A 22,433-nucleotide genomic window follows, 5' to 3' on the forward strand; every position below is an offset into this window, starting at 1 on the left:
TATTCCATTTACTAAAGATGACCTTTATCTATAATAGAATTCAGACAGTACCTTCCCATTAAAATCCAACAAAGACATAAAGCTAATTTAATAAAAGTTTGTTGAATTGAAAAGAATTTATTTGAATGGAAGACTTTCTGAAGAAAAAATTCAGTACCAAAGAGCTAATAATGTTATTAGTATTACTTCTTATAATCGCATATTCAAAGCCCCAGAATTTTTTTCCTATACTGGTAGGTGTTAATAATTCAGTATTATCTGTGGTTTATTTCCTACTTGAAGAATTCATTATTTCAAAAGATCTGTGATATACTCAGTGTGAGTACTCCTTTCACCAATGCAAATATCAGTCATTCTGTACCCTAGTTACCTTAACTGTTTTTTTGTTTATTTTGCTTTAGGAGAACTGTAGAGGGAAGGTAGGGAGGAACAAGTCTTGTGATTCCACAGTTTTGTGTAACTTGATTGGACCTGGCAGAGTTTACATTCTGCTGTTGTAGCCATTAGAGATCTAGAACTCACTCCTATCCCACAATGATATCTAGATATATCTATATCTACGTGTGTGTGTGTATATATATATATATATACATATATATTTAAATAGGACCTTCGTAGAAGTATTTTACAAGAGATTAATTTCAATCTCGTGGTTAACTCTAATTTTTGCATTATTTCTCATTCAGCCTAGCTCTTCACCTGACTCAGGAATACTCTCTCAAATTGCAGGTGCAAAAAGATAGTGGAAAGTTGACTGCATTCCTGATAATAAAACTTCCTCATCCTAGTATTTCCAAAATACTCTTGAACATTAAGTTTTAGAAGATTTCTGAATTTTGTTTCTTTCGAATTGTTTAGAACAGCCAGGTTCAAAGTGTTTGGATATTTTTTTCCTTTGGAAGTCTGGACAAACTGTTCTGTATTAACTTCAGAGCTATCCCAAAAGGAAACAGACTGCTTCAGGAGTTAGTGGATTCCACTTCAGCAAAAGTCTACAAGCACAGGCTAAATGACCACTTGTTGGGAATGTAATGGAGATTAGAATTAGGGTTAGGGTTGGAATAGATGGCTTTGTAACATTTAAAAAGGTTTAGAGACACTTTCCGGGTAATTTAATCATTTTATTAATAAGGCCAGCACATTTATTAATAAAAGAATGCTCACTTGGCTGTGTCTCCTAGACCAAAGACTACTAGTGGGTTCATAGTTTATATAGTCTTTGAAGAATAGATGGTCCTGAGGGGTGGCAATCAACTCTTAACTGGTTAACAATTATATGAAAAAAATGAATATTACAATGAGAGGCTGGGCTATATTACAGTGATGTCTTGGGGTATGTGACTTGGATCACCCAAATCTTGATCAAAGAGACATCACTTTCCATATCACCTTTCTTACAAAAGGGAGAATTCACATCTATTCACATCTTCCCAGATATGTCTGAGCAGACAACGAACAGGAAAGTACCCATTAAACCCAAACTTAGAATTTCTTTTACTATCTGATTAGAGCTTAACCTGGTGAAATCTCTGCCTAAGATTTCCCACACTGGTTGGTTTTTAGATGAGGATGTAGTAAAGGGGAAAATCCTTGGTCCTAATATAATAATTAGTTATTAATGCCAGAGAGAAATAATCATTTCTCCTGGGCTTGGGACTAGATAACAAACAGTCCTTTCTAATTCTGAGATTCTCTGATTCTGTGGAAAAGACTGCATTGTAGTCTTTCCCTGTTGAAGTTGTTTACACCTGAACACTCATTACTGAGCATTTTGCAATGTTCTTTAATGTTTAAGTTCTTCAGATGTGGGGTACTGCTGCTCCTGTGCCTTGGTCTGTTCATGCCAAATTCACATTAAGGAAATGTGGAGAGGGTAGCATGTTATAGCATCTCTGAAGAGAGTTAGCCTGGAAGACTTGGATCCAAGTCACACTCTGACTCTAGTTATTTGACCCCGAGTAAATCACTTAAATTCTCAGCCACCAGGCAGTTCTTGAAGAGTATTCACTGCAAAGAAGTTATAGATTTGCATTGGCAGAGGGAGTTTCCTCACCAGAGATCTTCCTACACAGATGAAATCAGTCTAGACACAAAAAGAAGAGTTTGAGAAATATTTTGTTATCCTTTGAATTCTGAAATGAATAGTCGGAGTACCTTGTCCCCTGATCCTCAATGAAGAATTTTCATGTGTTGTACTTTAGAGAATGCAGCTTCATGATGGGAGACCTAAGCAAAAAAGACATCGCTGCAGAAACCCCAACAAACTAGATGTTAATAGTCTCACTGGAGAAGAACGTGTTCAATTGATTAACAGAAGAAATGCCAGAAAGGTATGTATAATTGCAGTGTACATTACCTGCAAGTGATATCGTAGCATGGTGGCAAGAATACTGCACTTGGAAACAGAAAAACCTGAACTTAAATCCTGCCACTGAGACTTACTACTCTGTGATCCTAGTAAATTACTCAGTATTTCCTTATCTGTGAAACTAAGACAATGGTAGCACTTACCTCACAGGGTTTTTGTGGTAAGGATCAAATGAAGAGTGAGTGAGTGCGTGTGTGTGCGTGCGTGTGTGCATGAGCACATATACACACATACCATCATTTTAATGGCTCTAGGTCTCAGTCCTCCTTCTGTGGTTAAGTTACTTAAACATTTATGTCCCTAAGTCTTTTCACCAGTAGAATTTTCAGTTTAAAAAAAGTACCATATTAGCCTGAGGTATATGAATCTAGGTTATTCTATTGTTTTTACAAAGTCTATTTCCTGACCCTATCTGAACTATCTCCAGTCTGCTTAAGTTCATCTCTTTATTCATGCTGAAATTGTAATGTAGAACTGTGGTCTCATTTATCTCACAGAGGAAACATTGGAAAAAATTTATCACATCCTTTTCTAAAGTATTAGCTTCTTACACTCTCCTGTGTTCAGATAAGGAAGCAAGCAATAGGGAGAAGCAGAGTAAGAAGAAAAGAAAATGAGCTTGAAAGTTAGGAAATACATATTTCTTTGGCCTTTCTGACTACATTACTCTGTGTAAGTCATATAACCTGGGTGGTTTGGTTTCTCCTTCATGTAGGTACCTCAGTTGCTAGAATAAAGGATATTTTCAAACTTTTTTTCTTAAAGGAAAGAGGGGCATAGAATTATTTAAATTATTGTTTTACAGAATTCCTTCCACTTTTGTGTTGCATTTACATCATTTGACAAGCATCTGGTTTTTATATCCATAAAGTAAATTCTTTCCCTATAGAAGAATAATTCAGGACCATTGTTGATTTCTGACCTTATGTTTTGATCTTAGAGAAGGAAAACTTCTCTGTACCTCACCTTCCTTATCTCTTAAATGACAAGGTTGGACTAGATGACCCCCAAGGGCAGGGTCTCTTTCTAGAAAAAAACCTAAAGTCACATTTTAGTTGTAGTTGCATATATACACACATAAACAAACATTTATGTACTTGCATGTATGCATAAAAATTGTCGTTGATATCTTGTTTCTTATGTCATCATTGGTATCCCCCCTTCTCCTCCCCTTCCCAGAGAGCTATCTTTCCTAATAAACGATATTTTTTAAAGAGAAAAAAAATCAGCACAACTGATAAATACATTGAAAAAATCACAAACCTCTGTAGTTAATTCTTTTATCTAATTCAGGGTTATTGGTTTCTGTAACACAGGGTGGGTTTTTAGACGATTCTGGAAAACTAAAATGACTATTTTAGGCTAATTTATCTTAGCTGGTTGAAACTAAATGGTGGAATTTTTGAGGGAGTAAATATATTATCAACTTTAATTATGGTTTTACTTAATGATAAACACTTCAAATAATTAAATATATAACTGCATGAAGTTTGCACACATTTCTTCTCTTTCTAAAAAGTTTTTTCTCCTATTGCTGCTCATACCTTCTCAAACCCCAACACAGATTATTCCCACAGTCCACCCCACATACTGCTGAATAGTGCTAGAGAAGTCATGGAGCCATGCTGACTGGGTCCATAACAAATTTATGTTATCTTATCCCAAATGAACCTTTACACCAACAAAACAATCCTTCTGTTCTTCACTATTTGAAGAGTGGCTGTGTGGTACAGTAAAATGAGCACTGGTCCTAAAGTCAGGACCTGTGTTCAAGTAAACCTCTTTAATTTACTACTGTGTGACCTTAGATAAGTCACTTAACTTCTCTGGGCCTCTTTCCTCATCTGTGTAATGATGGGGGCAGGTGCACTAGATTTGGGATGTCAAACGCATGGCCTATCATATTCCCCAAGTGTGGCCTGAATCAGATGAAAGTATAATTATGAAATGTTTAACAAAATAAATAACTATTCAATAAAAAATAATATTATATTTTTAAACTAAGTCAATGTGCAGCATATGGAGATCCTTATGTATGGATGATGCCCCTATTTCTATTTGAACTTGACACCACTGGACTAGATAGCATCCAAATTCCCTTCCAGCATTAGTTCTTTGATCCTACACCTATGTGATCCTGTATCTCTATATCTCATTCTCTACAAGGGATGTTCTGAATCCTTTCTTGTCATTACATTTCCTAAAACATCCCCTGACTCTTCTATCTTAGCAAAGGATCTCATCTTATATTTTATTGAGAAAATAGAGGCTATTAACTGTGAGCTCTGGCTCCCCTTCTTCACTCTTAACCTAGCTCTCTCAAGATTCCTTGACAATATCTTTCATTCTTTCCCTCCTCTACTCCAGTTTGTGATGAAGAGGTGATATTAGACCAACTTCTTGATACCATTTCCTACCATCCCACTCTGTTAAATTGTTCCATCAATCATCTTCCCTCATTTTTTATTTTTTCCTATTGGCTCCCTGCAGGCTGCCTACAAACAGTCCAAGGTTTCCTTCATCCTTAAAAAAATGCTAATTTATACTCTATCATCTCCTCCAAGTTATCATTCTTATTATCCATCTCCTCTCTATTTCACAAGGAGTCTATATAGATGCAGAAAAAGTTGTCTACATACTCATTGCCTCCACTAACTCCTCTCACTTCTCATCCTTTTTTAGTCTGATTTCTGACTTCATCTTTCAACTACATATGCCTTTCCCAAGGTTAACAACCATTTTTTTAAACTACCAAATCCAGTGGCCATTTCTCAGTTTTCATTGTTCTTGACCTCTTTTCAGCATTTGATACTGTTGAATACCTTCCTTCTCCTGGGTTCACTCATTCTTCTCTGAACATACTCTGTGTTTTTGTGACACTTCTCTCTTGGTTCTCCTCCTGCTTCCTGGATGCTCCTTTAGTGTCCCACCCCCTAACTAGGGATATATCCCCAAAGCTCTGAACAGGGCCTTTGCTGTTCATTTTGTACACTTTCTTGATAGTCTCATCAGCTTCCATGGATTCAGTTATCACTTCTATGCAGATGACTGCCAGATGTGTATATCGAACTCTGGTCTCCTGAGCTCCAGTCCCACCAACTACCTATTAGAAATTTCTTTTTTGTATGTCCCATAGGCATCTCAAAACTTAACATGTCTAAAACAGTCTTTATCATTTTTCTCCACCTTTCTTACTAACTTCCCCATTTCTGTCACTTACAGAATCATGAATAACTGGGATATAGGCTTCCACCCAGATTATTAATAAAAAGCATTACCTGATGTTTCCACTTAGGCATATAAGCGTCTAGAGACCTGAGTGCCTAGGCGTTACGTTATGAAAGGGACTGTACAGTGATCACAGCTCACATTTGGATAGCATTTTAACATTTCCAGAGTGCTTTCCACACAGCAGTCCGATAAGATCTATCATGCAGTATTATTAATCTCCATGTTACAAATGAGGAAACTGAGACTCGGTGAGATTAAATGACTCACCTCTTGTCACACAGTTAGTAAATCAATGATAGAATCAGAACTCAGTAGTCTTAAATCTTCTGGCTCCTAAATTGAGAAACATGACAAAAACTGGCAAGAGACTTCAACAAAAGAGTAGAAGAAAACCTGCATCATATGTTATAGAGCCCTTAACAGGTAACTTGAGAATTTACATATTTTGTCCAGTCTACATGATATTGGACAATAGTATATATGGATGTAGAAAATATTAAGTCAGTCATAAATTTAGAACCTAAAATGGGCCTTAGAGGTCATCTAGTCCAATATTATTAAACTCAAATGGAAACAGGGCTACCATGCCATACATAAGAATCCCTGTCTGCCAAATATTGATTTAGAAAATCAAATGTTTACATTATCTGTATTCTATGGAATTTTTATTTATCAAATATTTCCGAATTACATTTTAATCTGGTTTTGGACCACATGTGGTCCATGGGCTGAGTGTTTGGCATCTCTGTTCTAGTCTTGCTCTTTTTTTTTTTTTTTTTAAACAGAAGAAGTAACTGAGTTCCAACGAGTTTAAGTGATATCCCCCCAAAACATGCAGGTAGTTAATAACAGTAAAGCTGGAATTTTAACACAAGTCTTCTGACTTCAAATACAGTACCTTTTCTCTCCTGCCACACTGGAAAGGGCCAAATCTCTTGACGAAAGATAAATCTGATTTTTTTAATCTCAGGTTAAAGGTAATTTAACTACCTTTATTAAATGCTTTATACTAAATTGTACACTAAACCTTATTTTAACATTGTTTGAGCACACTAATGAGCAGCTCCATCTTTGTATGTGAAAGAGATAATTTTGAATGTATTTTTATCTTGATCTAAAGTCATCTTACTTTAATGGATCTATGATATCATAGACATGAATATTCCAACTGCTGGTGTAGATCACAGTTTATCTATACCCTGTTTTCCTGTGCAACTCTTTTCTATGTCCTATGTGAAGGATTCACCCAACATACTGGAGTCCATATCTTTGGTTCCTTTAATATCTAATTGATAAAAAGGAAGCATATAGGACTTAATATAACATTTACTGTCTTGGGGTTTGGGACACCATAATAATGATAATGCATTTGGGAGTTGGTTCACATTTTACATTTATATTTAATTAAATAGGGAAAATATAGAGATCATAGAAGGAAAGAAACTTTTTTCAGTATTTAATGAGATTGTAATTATCTAACATTTTGTTTTTCAATTACAGGTAGGAGGAGCATTTGCTCCTCCTTTGAAAGATTTATGTAGATTCTTGAAAGAAAATTCTGAATATGGTGTTGCTCCTGAATGGGGAGATGTTGTCAAACAGTCTGTGAGTGTTAAACATTCATTTAAGCTTAAACTTGATATAATTTTATCTTTAATTACCAAAACTATAGGTAGAAAGAGTTTGTAAGATCAACTATTATTGCTATCTTTGCTTTTTAATTAACTGCATTTCCTGTTGTATCCCTCACTATGTTTCCTCCCAGAGAGAGAAAAGCTCTTCTTTTATCTTTTGTAAGGAACAACTATGGGGGGGAGGGAAATCACACAAAAATAATCAACATATCCAAAAAAATTGAAATTATATCTGTTTTCCATACTTCTGCAAAGAAATTGAGGAGATACCTTTTCCATGAGCCATGGTAAGAAAGCTCTGAAGGGGTACTAGGAGTTTTTCTATTTGTCAAAGGCTGTTTTGTTGCTCCCCAGACTTTAGCCACTGTCACTGTTTCCCAAGGCAGATGATTTTACCTCATTTCACTTCTTGTTAAATACCGTATTCAGCTTGTTCCTCTATGCACACGGAAGTGCATGCACATACCTCATCTCTGATCCCTCAATCCCGAAATGTCTGGCACATCTCAAGCATTTAAGTCTCACTTCAACCATCCCTTTTCCTTCTTCACTTCAGAAACAGAACAGGAGCATATTGCATTAATCTTTTTCTCTGAGGCTATAGTGATATAGAAGTAGAGGCATAGAAGTCTTTGTGAAAACATTTTATTATGGTTTTTTTTCAACATTTCATCCACTTAGTATAAGGGATGGCCACCACAGTCTTCTAATGATCTATTGGCCCAAAGTCTTTCCAGATTCTCTTTGATCCTAGAGAGGTTAAGATTTCTACATGGAGAAAGGCTCTATCTATACAAGTTATTTTATTTACTTCAGTGGAAAACATTCCACATTTACTTCTTGATAAATATTTAGTTTGGTAAGCAAATTAGCTATTACTTCCATTGTCAGATTGTGATTATATAGATATATTATTATTGAATAAGAATTTATTTTTCAGGGGTTTCTTCCTGAAAGCATGCATGACCGTATTCTTACTGGTCCTGTTGTACGAGAAGAAGTAAGCAGACGGGGGAGACGGCCTAAAAGTGAGATTGCTAAGGCAACAGCAGCAGCGGCAGCTGCAACAGCAGCAAATGTGTCTGGAAATCCTTTGTTAGCCAATGGATTGCTCCCAGGTGTGGATCTAACAACTCTTCAGGCCTTACAACAAAACCTGCAAAACCTTCAGTCGCTACAAGTAACTGCAGGGTTGATGGGGATGCCTGCCAGCCTATCTGGTGGAGAAGTTAATAAAAACATGGCTGCTATGTTCCCAATGCTTTTGTCAGGGATGACAGGATTACCAAATTTACTAGGCATGGGAGGACTCCTGACAAAACCTGCAGAATCTGTGACAGAAGAGAAGAAGGGCAATGACTCCAAGGAGCCAGATGGAAGAAAAGAAAGGACAGAAAGCCAAAATTCTGACAGTGTCGGGGAAAACTCTGTATCGAGTTCTCCTTCAACATCCTCTTCTGCTGCATTAAATACTGCTGCAGCTGCCAACCCCTTAGCTCTTAACCCATTACTATTGTCCAATATACTTTATCCAGGGATGCTTCTCACTCCAGGCCTTAATCTTCATATCCCAGCTTTGTCCCAGTCCAATATTTTTGATGTACAGAACAACAAAAACAGTGACCTAGACTCAACTAAGCCTGTAGAGGAAAAGGAGGAAGATTCCAGGGTTAGAGATCAGGAAGAAAAAGGGGAAACTGAACCAAGTTCTCTCAATGAAAACAGCACAGATGAGGGTTCAGAAAAAGCAGATGCTTCATCTGGATCTGAGAGTACATCATCATCATCTGAGGAGTCAGATTCAAGTAATGAAGACTGACCTCAGACTCTGCACTTAAATTATGAACTGATTTTGAATTTATTCTTTAATTATTCACTGTAAATATCCCAGTGTTGAGTGCATTGATAACTTACTGACCGAACATTTCAGTATTTGTTTAGAAGTGCAAACTGCTTTCAGAGACATTTTGCATGTAATATTTCTTGAAATTCATAAGTTTCTGAACTTGTATGTACTATCAAATACACAATGGTGTAAAATTACAACAGAAGGCATTATAATTTTGTTGGGGGGTTAATTTTATGGAAATTATGCTCAGTGAGAGCTGTATATTTAATATATTTGCAATGAACACAGAATACTTTATGCACATTATTGATTTAATTTGAATATAGTTTTACAGCCTCCTTGACACCTATAATTTACAGATCAAAACTCAGCAATAATTTGGGCAGCTAATGAATGTCATGAAAGCTGTAGAATCTACATCATCATCCATTGCTTTAATTACATGAAAATGTTCTAGTGTTGTGATGCACTGCTGATGTTTCCAATTCAGGTACAAGTGTGTTTAAAGAAGAGAAAAGATTCCCAATCAGCCAGTTATACTGGCTATCTGTTACCTCAGCTGAGTTAGTTTAGGAAGTTTACATTCATTTCTAATTCTATACTTGTTTTCAGGGTTTTTTTTAAAAAGAGGAAAAACACACACATCCTGTATATCATGTTAATCTGGCAAAAGAAGTGACTTGTTTTGCTTAGTCAAAACTCTCTGATCCCAGTGAAGGCAAGTCAGCATAAAAATAATTCTATTTCATGGGACTTTGGGCACCCTCTATACTTACTTAGTTTGAGCATTGTGGACTTCGGGCCTCCTTCAAAAATCATCATGATGAGGTGCAGTAGTGTCTCTCTAGGGGTCAGAAAAAGCAAATTCATGAAGTGCCACTGACACAAGAACTTTCAACACTGCATACTTCATGTAAAAGAAATTGTTTGTTTGCTCTGTTTGTGTAGATTTCTATTTGTGTTTTATGTCATTGAACGTTTAAGAAGTTACCAGATGATATTGGTAAAGAAAATGCAGATAGCCTAAATTTATTTTGAGTTTCTAGGTTTAATCAGACTAAACGTTGCCCAGAATCAGTGTTGGGTTATCAGTTCATATAAAATATGCTGAGTTGCCCAGTTTGAAAATGCACTTTGAATAGTAACAAAAAGAAATACAAATAATACCTGTAAAACACAAAAAGAAGCCCAAGGCTTCTATTTAATAGTCCTTAAAACCCTTTTATCTTTAAAAAAAAAAAAAACCTGTCCAATGTTTCATGTGTGATATGACTTTCTGCTTAAGCTGCTATTACTCTTGACATGGTAGTAGTCCATGTTCATACTCAAATCCATTTGAACTTAAAATTGAGTTTAGAATCTCATTTGAGGCCCAACAAGAGTAAATGTTAAAAATAACAACAACACATAGGTACTAGTGTAAGTCAAAGATAACATTTGCAAAGGATTAAATTTGGGGGGTCACAAATCACTCCCAAACGCTTCTCACATTAAATGAACCCTTTTATATTTTGATAAGAGTTCTGTTGTTTTGTCACAAAGTAAACTTTTATATTGGGTTTTACTAAGACCTTTACCAGGAAATTATAACTTTATATGTAAAATAATTATCCCCATTATTATAGGAGCAGTATTACATGTAATTACAAAATTATATAAGTTCTATTGGGATTGTATTGATTATTGTATTTTCCCACTATTTTATTTTGATTTGATGGCCCTTTATGCAATATCTTAGCAATAGTGAATATTATACCCGTCCAAGAGAAGTGGGTAGCAATTCTTCATCATGAAAAGGATATATTACATATTTAATATTTTCCCTTTGCAGTATTGCACTTTTGTTTAACTAGAATACACCTATGAAATAGCCAAAGTTTTCAAAAAGTTATTAAACTTAGTTTGCCGATGGAGTATTTCAACACCATCAGTTCTTCCTCTTCATGTTCCCTTTATTCCCTTTCCTTATCTTCTCTATCCCCACCCCCCCAAAAAAAGCCCTAAATCTTGTCACTAAAACCTAATTTATATCAAATTTATGAGATAAAAGTATTTTCCTAATTATGGTCGAGTGAGTTTGGTTAACATCCTAGTGATTCTCTTTCTATGTAATAAGGCAATTACAGATTTCAAAGCATTAAGGCTAATACTGACTTTGAAAGTATTTTATTGGGTTTCAAGGCATTCTAAATTGATACCAATTGGGGAAAAGTTGTCTAGCTATCAGCCAAACAACATGCAAATATGATTGTATAGAGTTAAGGGTCTAAGGAAAATTCAATAGAATTACACTAATACTGAAGTTCCAGTTGAAAGGATATCCAAGTGTGTGTTGGTAGTTACTAAAAGAATTATAGCTGTTATTGCCTTGTATTTATATCCCTTGTTTCAGGCTTCATGATACAAGTCTTAGTCCAGTTTTTCCTTTGGACATTTCGAATATTTGCCAGTTGTGTTCTGTGTAGTCTGAATTTGCTTTCTGTAGTTGAAAAAATGTCTTTAAAAAGTCATTTGTAATTTATTGAATTACTTTCTATGATGTTCTATAGAGCAAATGGAAGTTTAATTATTTTTTATTAAACATATTCTTTGACTACCCATGATGTCAGCCTTTATAAATGACAGTAATTATTTTAATTGCATTTGTAATAAAAACAGTTTAGTCACTAAAAGATACTACAGATATGTATCTTGAGAAAGTTGGGATAGCTTTAAAAAGCAAGGACAAAAGTTGTATCCATCCATCTATATATATACACATACATCATACCCACAATTATTTTCTTTTGAGAAATTCCAATTGTATGCTTAGGGTTTTTTAAGTCATTAAAACTTCATTATTATAAGATATTTCCTTTTGCAGAGTCGTAAGCATCTGACTGCATTTTTCCTTTGTCATAAGGTATCTTTCCGATTCCCTGCAGTGCCCCAACCAGGAGTGCTCAAAGGTTAGAAAGATTAGCAGAATAGTGTAAACAGCACTGGAGTGGAAGTCAGTAGAAAAATCAAAATTCAAAGCTACTTAGTAGCATGTTGTCAAGCTGTAGTAGACTGGTCAAATCTGTTGAAGCCTCTTTTGTTTCTCTGTAAAATGAGGTTGGACTAATTGATCTCTGTGGTTCCTTCTAATTCTGACAGTCTTTTTTTCTCACAGAGAAGTCACTAGCCCTGTGCAATATTCCATTTTGGAGGATCAATGGATTTTTCTCCACCTGATGCTAAAGAGTTTAACCAAAGTCACTTCTTTCTTTGGTAGTGAGTTATTACCCATAAGAATTCTGAAACCTTGGTTTAAAGATTTATCCATTTTGTAATAATAATAATAGCAGTTACAACTGATGTAGTATTTTAAAGTTTTTAAAGTGCTTTACACATATCTCATTGAAGCCTGGTAACAACCCTGTGAAGCGGATATTGACAAGTATTATCCCATTTGAGATGAGAAATCAGTGGGTGGAGTGGTTAATTGATTTCTGCAAAGTCACACAGCTGGTAAGTGTCAGAAGTAGGATTTGTACCCAGGTCTTCCATATTCCCAAATCTAGCATTTGATTAGTTATACTTCATTGTTTCACATGTACTTTAAATATTTGGGTGTTTTTTTCTGATAATTCTCAATAAAAGTTTCTGTGCACTATGATTAGAATGTAAGAGGAGATAATTGTTCTTTGCCTAGAGTGAAGCATTACTTTAGCCTAACCAAGTCATTATAAATCTGCTTCGCAATTTTGTAGCAGGTGTTTTCAACACCACACACTGCTGCTTTCTCCACCCCTCCAAAAAAGTTTAAATTCTAATAGAGACTAATCTTATTATCATACTACCATTTATGTAAGTGTTAGCATCATGAAGTATAATGAAACTCTAATCTTTTTCTCTTGACTTCTGTGAGAGCCATAGATCTGGAAGTTATCCAGGAAGACTGTGAAATAGCCAAGAAACATTATAACCTGAAAACACAAAAATGATTATGCTCTGATGTTTTTAGATGGAATAAAGAACTCTTTATTTTGTTTATTTTGTAAATCTTAAAGTGACATAGGAATATGAGTTATACTTTTAAAGTAACCAAGCAGATACTAAAGGACTATGTCAGGAACACTGTAGAGGGAATTCCTGCTTTTGAGTAGGAGGTGGGACTAGCTGACCTCTTACATCCATTCCAACTCCAAGATTCTCTTAAATCAGAGGTTCGCTAAAATTTACCATGCTAGAGTACAGTGAAAAGAGCATTGACCTTGAAGTCAGAGGATTCAGTTTCCAGTCATTCCTGCTTTGCCACTTGCCAGCTTTATGACCTTGGGTAAGTTATACCTCTCTGATTTTGTTTCATCCAATGAAGAGAACAACATGTTCATTACCCACCTCACAAGATGGTTGTGAGGATTAAATAAGGCAAAGTTTACATAACATTTTCTAAGTCTGTAAGCATCCCTATAAATGGAAGCTATTCCTATTATTATCAACTTATCCTATGCATCTAAACTATAATTTACTATAGTTCAATATAAACATTATATTTTGAGTTTTTAAAAATTTATTTACTTATTTTTAGTTTTCAACATTCATTTCCACAAGATTTTGAGTTCCAAATTTTCTCCCCATCTCTCCCCTCCCACCACCCTAAGACACTGCATTCTGATTACCACTTCCCCCAATCTGCCCTCCCTTCTATCACACCCTTCCCTTCCCTTATCCCCATCTTCTCTCTTTTCTTGTAGGGCAAGATAGATTTCTGTACCCCATTACCTGTATTTCTTATTTCCCAGTTGCATGCAAAAACAATTCTCAACATTCATTCCTAAAACTTTGAGTTCCAATTTCTCTCCCTTCCTCCCCACCCATCCATACTGAGAAGGCAAGCAATTCAATATAGGCTATACATGTAGAGTTATACAAAAGTATATTTTGACTTTTAAGGCCAATCTTGAAGTTTGCCATATTTTTTCATTACGTAAAGTCAGATAGCTGCTCGGTGAAAGATTTGAACAAAGATTGAACCAGTTGAGAAGATACGGATAAGTTTCAATCTATAGAAATAGGGGAAACATATCCACATCATTGAGATTACACGTGGTTCAACAGTACCATTTAGGAACGCCAACATAATTCAACACGCACAATTTGATAAGGCCTTGTAATGCCTATTATGTGGTTTTCACATTCATATATACGATTTTAGGTAAACTCGATCAATTTACACTGAAAATGAGGTGGAGGGGGTCATAATTCACTTTACAAAAGCAGTAGCAGGGCAATTCCTGCATCTAATTTTAATAGTTTGATTTTTGATAACTTTTCAGGAACCACAGTGATTGCGTAAGTGAACTATAATCTACATTTCAAAACCAGTAAGTAGCTTCATAGAAATATGAGAGCCATATTACTACTCCGTCAGTAGCTCCCACTTATTGACAATAATGATCCAAATTGTGGTTTATTTCATTTTCAAGAGACATAGATTTGGAATTCAAAGCGATTTCTCAATTTTTGTTTTGATGTCATTGAGATCAGAAGTTCATCAAACCTAACAACCATTGATCAAGATAAAATTTTTCAATTGGTAAGAAATGTTTTTCTTGTGACATAAAAGCTAAATACCTAGTGCTAAATAAATAATTGATTGAAATTAATAGGTAATGAATATTTTATGTAATTCACTAATGAGAATATAGCATATAGCATTGGCTGAAAAAATATTATTAAAAACAAAATTACTCAAAAATGGGTAAAGATTGCCTTACAAAAAAAGTTTTTTCATCTTAATACAGTACTGAAGTAAGACAGCATTCATTGACATCTCAGTTTTTTTTTAGCTTAACATTAAATTCCAAAATACACAGTTGAGTAGTGGTATCATTTTAAATAATAATCATTTCATCATTTTAAATGATGAAATCCTACAGCCAGGTAGGAAAGATGAGGTATTTGTCCAAAAGCCTCCTCCTTAAATAGAGGATCTGGGAGGAATGCTTAGGAAGTCCACCTTCTCCAATCAGAGGGAGGGTCAGGGGCAGCAGGTACTAAGGAGGTGTGAGTTTCAGAGTTGATACATTCCACATAATAATGAATTGGTTTTATACAGTGTAACAATGGGAGATTTTTTTTTCAATTAAGGGAATGTCATTCCCCCTAATAAAATTGACAACCAAATAAATTAGTTAGCAAGAAAGTAGAAAATACTGAAACTGAAACAAGATCAATCAAGTATTTAAGTGATTAAGCTAGGAGAAAGATGCAGGTAATAAAAAGTACAAAGAAACATTCCCTGCTCATCAGAAACTTACGTCCTAATGAGAAAGTCAACAATACATGTACAATCATGTATATAATACGCATAAGAATATAGTGAATAAAATTGCAAAATATCAAAAATAGTTAAATACAAAGTAATTTGGGAAGGAAAGCACTAGTAAATGGGGGGATACGATAAGACTAGCAGGTAGTGTTTCAGCTGCATCTTAAAGGAAGAGAAAGAAAGGAATGCAGCCTAGGCTCATGGGATGCCTGGAGAAGGAACAGAAGGCCAGTATGGTTGGATCACAGAATGTGGAAAGGTAGGGTGGGGCCTGTTTATATATAGGGCTCTCAAAGCTAAAAAGTTTGTATTTATCCCAGAGGCAATAGGGAGGCACTGAATTTAATTGAAATTGAAATGGTACTTACTTTGGTAAAATGTGTACAAAGGACTGGAGTAGTGAGAGACTTAAGGCAAGAAAACCCGATTAGGAGACTGCTGTAATAATCTATACAAGAAGTGAAAAGGGTCTGAACAAAAGTGTTGACTGTGAATGCAGGAAAAGGATCAGAAGTCAGATTTTGTGACGGTTGAAATAGTAAAGTTATTGTATATACAAGATGAGGGAAAGTGAAGAGTCCAGGATAATGTCAAGGTTACAAAGCTGGAAGATTAGAAGGATGATTGGTGTCTGACAGAAATAGGAAAGTTTGGAAGAGGAGAAGGTTTTGGGGGAAGGATAATGAATTCATTTTTGGACATGTTAAGTTTATAATGTCTCCAGGATATCTAGTTTGAAATGCCATATACATACAACACACATGAATACGTTTGCATAAGAAAACTTCTGATGTGTTTGTGTGTCATCTGCATAAAGTTGATGGGGTGACCAAAAGGGAATATAGAGGGAGAAGAGGCCCCAGGACAAATCCATAGAGAACAGAGCTGGTATGAAATGGATAAAGAGGCTGAGAAGGCATGTTCAGACAGGTAGAAGACCAGGAGAGGATAATGCCTCGAAAGCCCAGAGAGGAGAAAGTATCCAAGAGGAGAGGGTGGTCAATATTGTCAATACAGTAAATAGGGCAAGAAGGATGAGGCCTGAGAAAAAAATTGGCAAAATGTCATTGGTAATCTTAGAGAAAGTAGTTTCACTTGAGTGATGAGATCAGAAGCCAGACTGCCAAAAAGTGAGAAATGACTGAAAGGAGGTGAAGTATAGAGTTTTTCAAGGAGTTTGAGAAAGCAATAATGAGCAAGGGAGTCCATTCTAGGCACTGGAAATTACTAAGTTACTAAGCTTTACCTTTAAAATGAATGAATGAATGAAAAACATTTATTAAGCACTATGCATCAGGCCCTTTGCTAAGTGTGGGGTATATAAATACAAAAGAAAAGACGAGGTCCCGCCTTCAAGGAACTTACATATAACACTTATAGAGGATTGTTGACTAAGGAAAGATGTTTTGGTCTGAGAGGTCACAGCTGGAGTGAAACTTAACATTGCTTCTAGAAGAGGTATGTCAATCGACTTCCCTATGGCTCCATAGTTGATTGATATATGCTTTCTAGAAGCAGTGTTATATTACTTTAGTACTAATTACTGTTTCCTAAAGAGGAAGTTTGTTTATCTAGTCAATGTGACTCTCCATGTCCTCACATAAATATACCATACATCTCCATCCTTACGTTGATCTCTTAACACTGCATGTAGAGTGTTGAGGAAGAGGTTCAAGGTTCTTCCATAGAATAAGCCCCCCACTAATGCATTACCTTTAATAATCAGAGAATGCAGTTAGCTCAGAACAGTCATCTTGAATGAAATGTCATAGTAAGAAAACTAGCAATAAAACATTTCTCTCATCAATATTGGGGCATACTCTTCCACAAATATATGTGCGGAAAGGGGGACACACAGGGAAGAGGGACACATGTTAAGGTATAAATGTGACCAGACCATACATGTGAAGGGGCATATTTGTCAGTCCATAAATATTTTTTAAGCACTTACTATCTGACACCATGCTGAAGTTCCGGGGATACAAAGAAAGGCAAAAGATAGTCCCTGCCTCCAAGTAGCTCACAGTCTAATCCAGGAAAACAACATTAAAAAAAGGTGAAAGGTAGGGGCCACAGAGTTAGAGAAGTACCCATTTTGGAGGCATGATGAAATCCTACAGCCAGGTGAGAAAGATGAGGTGTTTTCCCAAAAGCTCCCTCCTTAAATAGAGGATCTGGAAGGAGTGCTTAGAATGTCCATCTTCCACCATCTCCAATCAGAGGGAGGGGCAGGGGCAGAGGGTACTAAGAAGGTGTAAGTCTCAGAGTTGATTTGATCTTGCAGGGAAATGAGTTTCTGGAGACATGGTGAAGTCCAGGCAAGCAGCCATGTGGGAAATAATATGGTTTCTACTTGGGGTCCCTGTCATACATAGAGAATCTGGAAACATATGCGGCCAAGGTTTCCAAGTAGAGGGACCACTCGTCCCTATGTTAAAAAGCTTTTGATGTTTAGAGTGATGCTACACTGCTCCCTACTGGTTGTTCAAGGGTTGAGCTAACAGCCCGATGGTCCACAAGAAGTGCTGTTGGAAATGTCTCCAACCAGTGACTGCCTAGCACTGTTAAATAATAGTGATGCTTCTTGCTATGTGATCCTGCTTCCAGAATAGATATATGTATATGAGAATATATTCATATCTTTATATAAGGGTTACCTGACCAATAACTGCCCAACTCCTGAAGGGTTCATTTTTCCATTAAAAAAAAAATTCTAAACAATTTCTGTTTTTCCATGTAGGTGAAAGGATAAGGGAAGGATATAAAGAGGAGGACAAATAATATCAGGAGGGTAATGTCTTGACTTGCAAGTGAATTGGATTTAAGTGAGACAGGGCTGTGCAAAGTCACCAGCTTCACTCTCCTCCAAGGTCATTTGAGTCCAGTAGCAAGACATAGATCAGGACAACTAGCAATGGCCCCAGAAGCTATGGGAGACCTTGGCCTTTTTAAGCTAAGGTCTTTCCCACATCTCGGTTTGAGGCAATACCCATTCTGTGATTTAGAGCTAGGTAAGAAATGAGGCAAAAGATGACTTCATTTGCCTGCCCCAAAAAACAAAAAAGCCAAATTTGAACAAAGGAAGGAGTCTTCCTGTCTCAGGCCCAGTGCTCTATCCATTTCACCATCTAGTTGCCCCTTTAGACTCCTAAGGACTACAATTAAGAGATACTGGGTTAGGCTTCTTGTGTGACATTAGGCCTTGACAGCTCTTTGTAATCTACTCCCTCACCCCCTTTCAGTCTTCCATCTTCTACCACGCCCACCTCCCTTCACACACTCTTCAACCTGGTGACTCTGGCTTCCTTGTTATCCCTAGCAAGATGACAGCTCTCAACTCCTGAATTTTCTCTTGCTATTCCCCCATGACTAGAATGATCTCCCTCAACTCTGTCTCCTGGCTTCTGTCAAGTACCAGCTAAAATCACACCTCCAGGAAGTTTTTCCCAACACCTACATTTCAGTGCACTCCCTCTTCTATTTCCTATTTTTCTTGTATATAGCTTATGTTTATACGTGCATTTGTTTGTTGTCTCCCAATTGTACTGTGATATCCTTAAGGGCAGGGATTGTTTTTTGCCGTTTTGTGTCTACCCTCTCCCCCCTGCCAATGCTTAGCACAGTGCCTGGCATATAGTAGGTGCTTAATAAATGCTTATTGACTGACTGGGAGAATGTACATTCCTTGAGGGCAAGGACTCATTTTTGTCTTTGCATCCCACAGCATTTAGTGTGGTACCTTGTACATAGCAGGAACTTAGGTGCTTGTTGATTTATTGATCCCTATGAATGACCTTTTTTTTACTTCATTTTTTATTTATTTAGTATCTTATTTTTCCTCAATTACATATAAAATCAACTTTTAACATTCATTGTTAAAACTTTGAGTTCCAAATTCTCTCCCTTCTCCCTCTCCCTCTCCCCCCCACCCTTTGAGAAGGCAAGCAATTCAATACAGGTTATACCTGTGTAGTCATGTGAAACATATCCACAATAGTCATGTTGTGAAAGAAAACATAGAAAAAACCTCAAGAAAAATAAAGCAAAAAAAAAAGTATGCTTCAATTTATATTCAGACATCCTGATGACCTTTTCACATTTATTTTTTCTTTTACCTCTCTGCATCATTTCTATTACTATCCTTTCTTCCTGGATACTTTCTCCTCTCTGGGTTTTCATGATTAATTAATCAGTTTTCTTTTTATCTATCTAAACTAGTCTTTTTTGCAAAAGAAATGCTTATCATACTCCTTACCTGTGAGTGTTACACAAGGTTCTGTCCTTGACCTTCTCCTTTTCTTTCTCTACACTCTCTCGGTGACCTCATCAGCTCACACAGGTCTAATGTTTTTCATCTCTATATAGATTAATTGTAGATCTACATATCCAACCCTAGTCTCTTTCCTGAGTTCCAGTACTATATCACCAACTTCCTAGTGGCAGTGGGATAACCTGGATATTCCAGAGGATCAGAAGCTGAGCACATTCAAAACATAATTGTCTTTTTCCCAAATCACCTCTCTTCCAACTTTCAAAGGTACCACACTACTTCCAGTCACCCACGTTCACAGTCTTAACATTGTACCCAACTGTTCACTCCTCCTCAGCCCACAGAGCCAATCACTTGCCAAATTTTGTTATTTCTACTTCTACAATCTCTCTCATACCCAACCACTTCTCTCTATTCACAGATCTGCAACCCTAGTTTAGGTTCTCATTACTTCTGGATTATTGCAATAGTTTCTTGATTGGTCCCTCTGCCTAAGTCTCTATTCCAAACCATCCATACAATTGCTAGAGGATTTTCCTAAAATTCAGGTCTGACCATGTCACCCCTCTACACAACAAATTCTAGTGGTTTTGTATTACTTCTAGAATAAGTTATAATTTGATTACCTGTTGACAAATCTATTTGGCATTTAAAGCCTTCACTCCAGATTATCTTTCCAGCCTTATTACACTGTCCTTGCATTCATGCACACTATTTTCTTTCCCCCCCAAATTTATTAATTTGTTTTTAGTTTTCAACAATCACTTCCATAACTTCAAAATTTTCTCCCCCTCCTTCCCCAAGATGGCATGCAGTTTTATATGGGCTCTACACAAACATTCCTATTATACACATTTTCACATTAGTCATGTTGCATAGAAGAATTAAAACGAATGGGAGAAGCCATGAGAAAAACAAAACATGACAAAAGGGAAAATAATCTACCAACTCCATAGTTCTGTGTTCCAACTCCATAGTTCTTTCTCTGGATGTGGATGGCATTTTGCATCATGAGTCCTTCGGAAATGTTTTAGGTCCTTGCATTGCTGTGAATCTATCAAAAATAATCCTCACACTCTGTGGTTGTTACTGTGTATAATGTTCTCCTGGCTCTGCTCACTTCACTCAGCATCAGTTCATATAAGCTTTTCCAGATTTTTCTGAAGTTAGCCTATTTGTCATTTCTCATCCTCGCTGAATCACAGGTAGAGAGCAAATAAGTCAGCCACAACATCATTCACCAGGTCCTCCTTGATGAGCTACAGCAGGAGTAACAGGCCTGGAATCATCTCTGAGCCAGATCACTGCAGGGCTTGGTCAGCTATGTCACCTTCATCTGTAGCATCTTTGACTATTGAATGATGCCAGAGAGAACCATCTACTTCCTCTGACCCTGTTGTCCCCTTCATTTCTTACAGGGTGATAGTATTGCATCACAGTTATGTATCATAAGTTGTTCAGTCATTCCCCAAAGGATGGATAGTCCTTCAGTTTCCTATTTTTTGTTTCAACAGAAAGGGCTACATACTTGGTTTTGCTAAGCTGACCTTTTCTTGTGTTCTCAATGGGAAGGTAGGGAGTAGAGAGGTAGGTGAGAAGGCAGTCTTGACCAATTAAATAAAAATATATCATTATCTGTCTATATCTATAAAACTTAGGAACCTTAATAAACACGGTGACCAACCAGAAATCCTAAGGGCTTATGATGAAATATGTTTCGAGCCTCCCCCCCCCCACCCCACTACATAGTAGGTACTTAGTAAATGCCTATTCTTTCCTAAATCTTCAGTTACATCATTTCATTCTCTTGCTCAATTCCAGTGGCTCCCCATGATGAAGTACAAACTCCTCTGATATTTAAAATCCTTTATAAACAAATTCCAAACTACCTTTCCAGAGTCATACATTACTTTCCTTTGTATGTGCTGTGGTCCAGTCAAACTATACTTCTTGGTATCCTTCATCTCGCAGCCTTTGCCCCAGCTGTCTTCCATGCTTGAAATGCACGTCCTCCACACCTCCATCTCTAAGAAGCCCTACTTTCATTCAAAACTCAGCCCAAGTGAGATCTGCAAGAAGCTACCTTATCCTTATTTTGCATGTACTTTTATACGTACACTTTGTCTCTCAGAAAAAAAGCTCCTTTAAGGCAGACTTTCATTTTTGTTTTTGTCTCCCTAGTACAGTAACTGACACATAGAAGATGGTTACTAAAATATATGTAGCTTAACCAATGTGAGAGAAAGTAAAGAACAGATACTGTCCAGGTGCTCTATTAGTATCCATCCCTGCTACAACAGAAAGTCAGAGAAAGGCAATGTGCACATTGGGTGGTACCCCTGGAAGGATTTGTGGGAATACATGGAACAATCACACAGGAGAGACAGACATGGATAGATTGTAATCTGTATCACTGGGAGGAGTACCTACATAGTTAAAATCATAGTCACTCAAGAAGTATTGAGCAAAAGGTCATTTCTTATTTAGTACTGTATTAATCATTTTTTACAAATAATGCTTTATATGCTGAGGGGGGAGAGACTCAAGGTGTAAAACAAATCATACACTTTTGAACATGCAAATGTGTGGGTTTGGATTTGCTTGACCATACTTATTAAGAGAATTATGTAATTCTTTATTCCTTGGAGAATAAAGGGAAGTTAGCAATAGCAATGACAAAAAAAATCATTTAAGTGTTCGTTTTAAATGTTCATTGAAAAATGAAATAAAATATACATTAAAGAAGCAACTCTGGAAGGAAATACAAGCAGAACAGCTTTGAA

At 36.4% G+C, this 22,433-nt stretch overlaps 1 protein-coding gene across 19 annotated transcripts in view; it reads left to right on the top strand.

The window, feature by feature from the left end:
• Positions 1 to 10,237, top strand: part of CHD9 (chromodomain helicase DNA binding protein 9) — a 223,213-nt gene extending 212,976 nt beyond the window's left edge. For all 19 annotated transcript variants that reach the window (XM_072632204.1, XM_072632210.1, XM_072632202.1 and 16 more), the window contains 3 exons: positions 2,202 to 2,330; positions 7,100 to 7,204; positions 8,174 to 10,237. In XM_072632204.1, coding sequence (XP_072488305.1) covers positions 2,202 to 2,330; positions 7,100 to 7,204; positions 8,174 to 9,052 — 1,113 coding nt within the window. In that variant the 3' untranslated portion in view covers positions 9,053 to 10,237. The remainder of the gene's footprint in view (positions 1 to 2,201; positions 2,331 to 7,099; positions 7,205 to 8,173) is intronic.
• Positions 10,238 to 22,433: the final 12,196 nt, after the last annotated feature.

This window comes from Notamacropus eugenii, chromosome 1, assembly GCF_028372415.1.
Source record: "Notamacropus eugenii isolate mMacEug1 chromosome 1, mMacEug1.pri_v2, whole genome shotgun sequence".
Lineage (NCBI taxonomy): Eukaryota > Metazoa > Chordata > Mammalia > Diprotodontia > Macropodidae > Notamacropus > Notamacropus eugenii.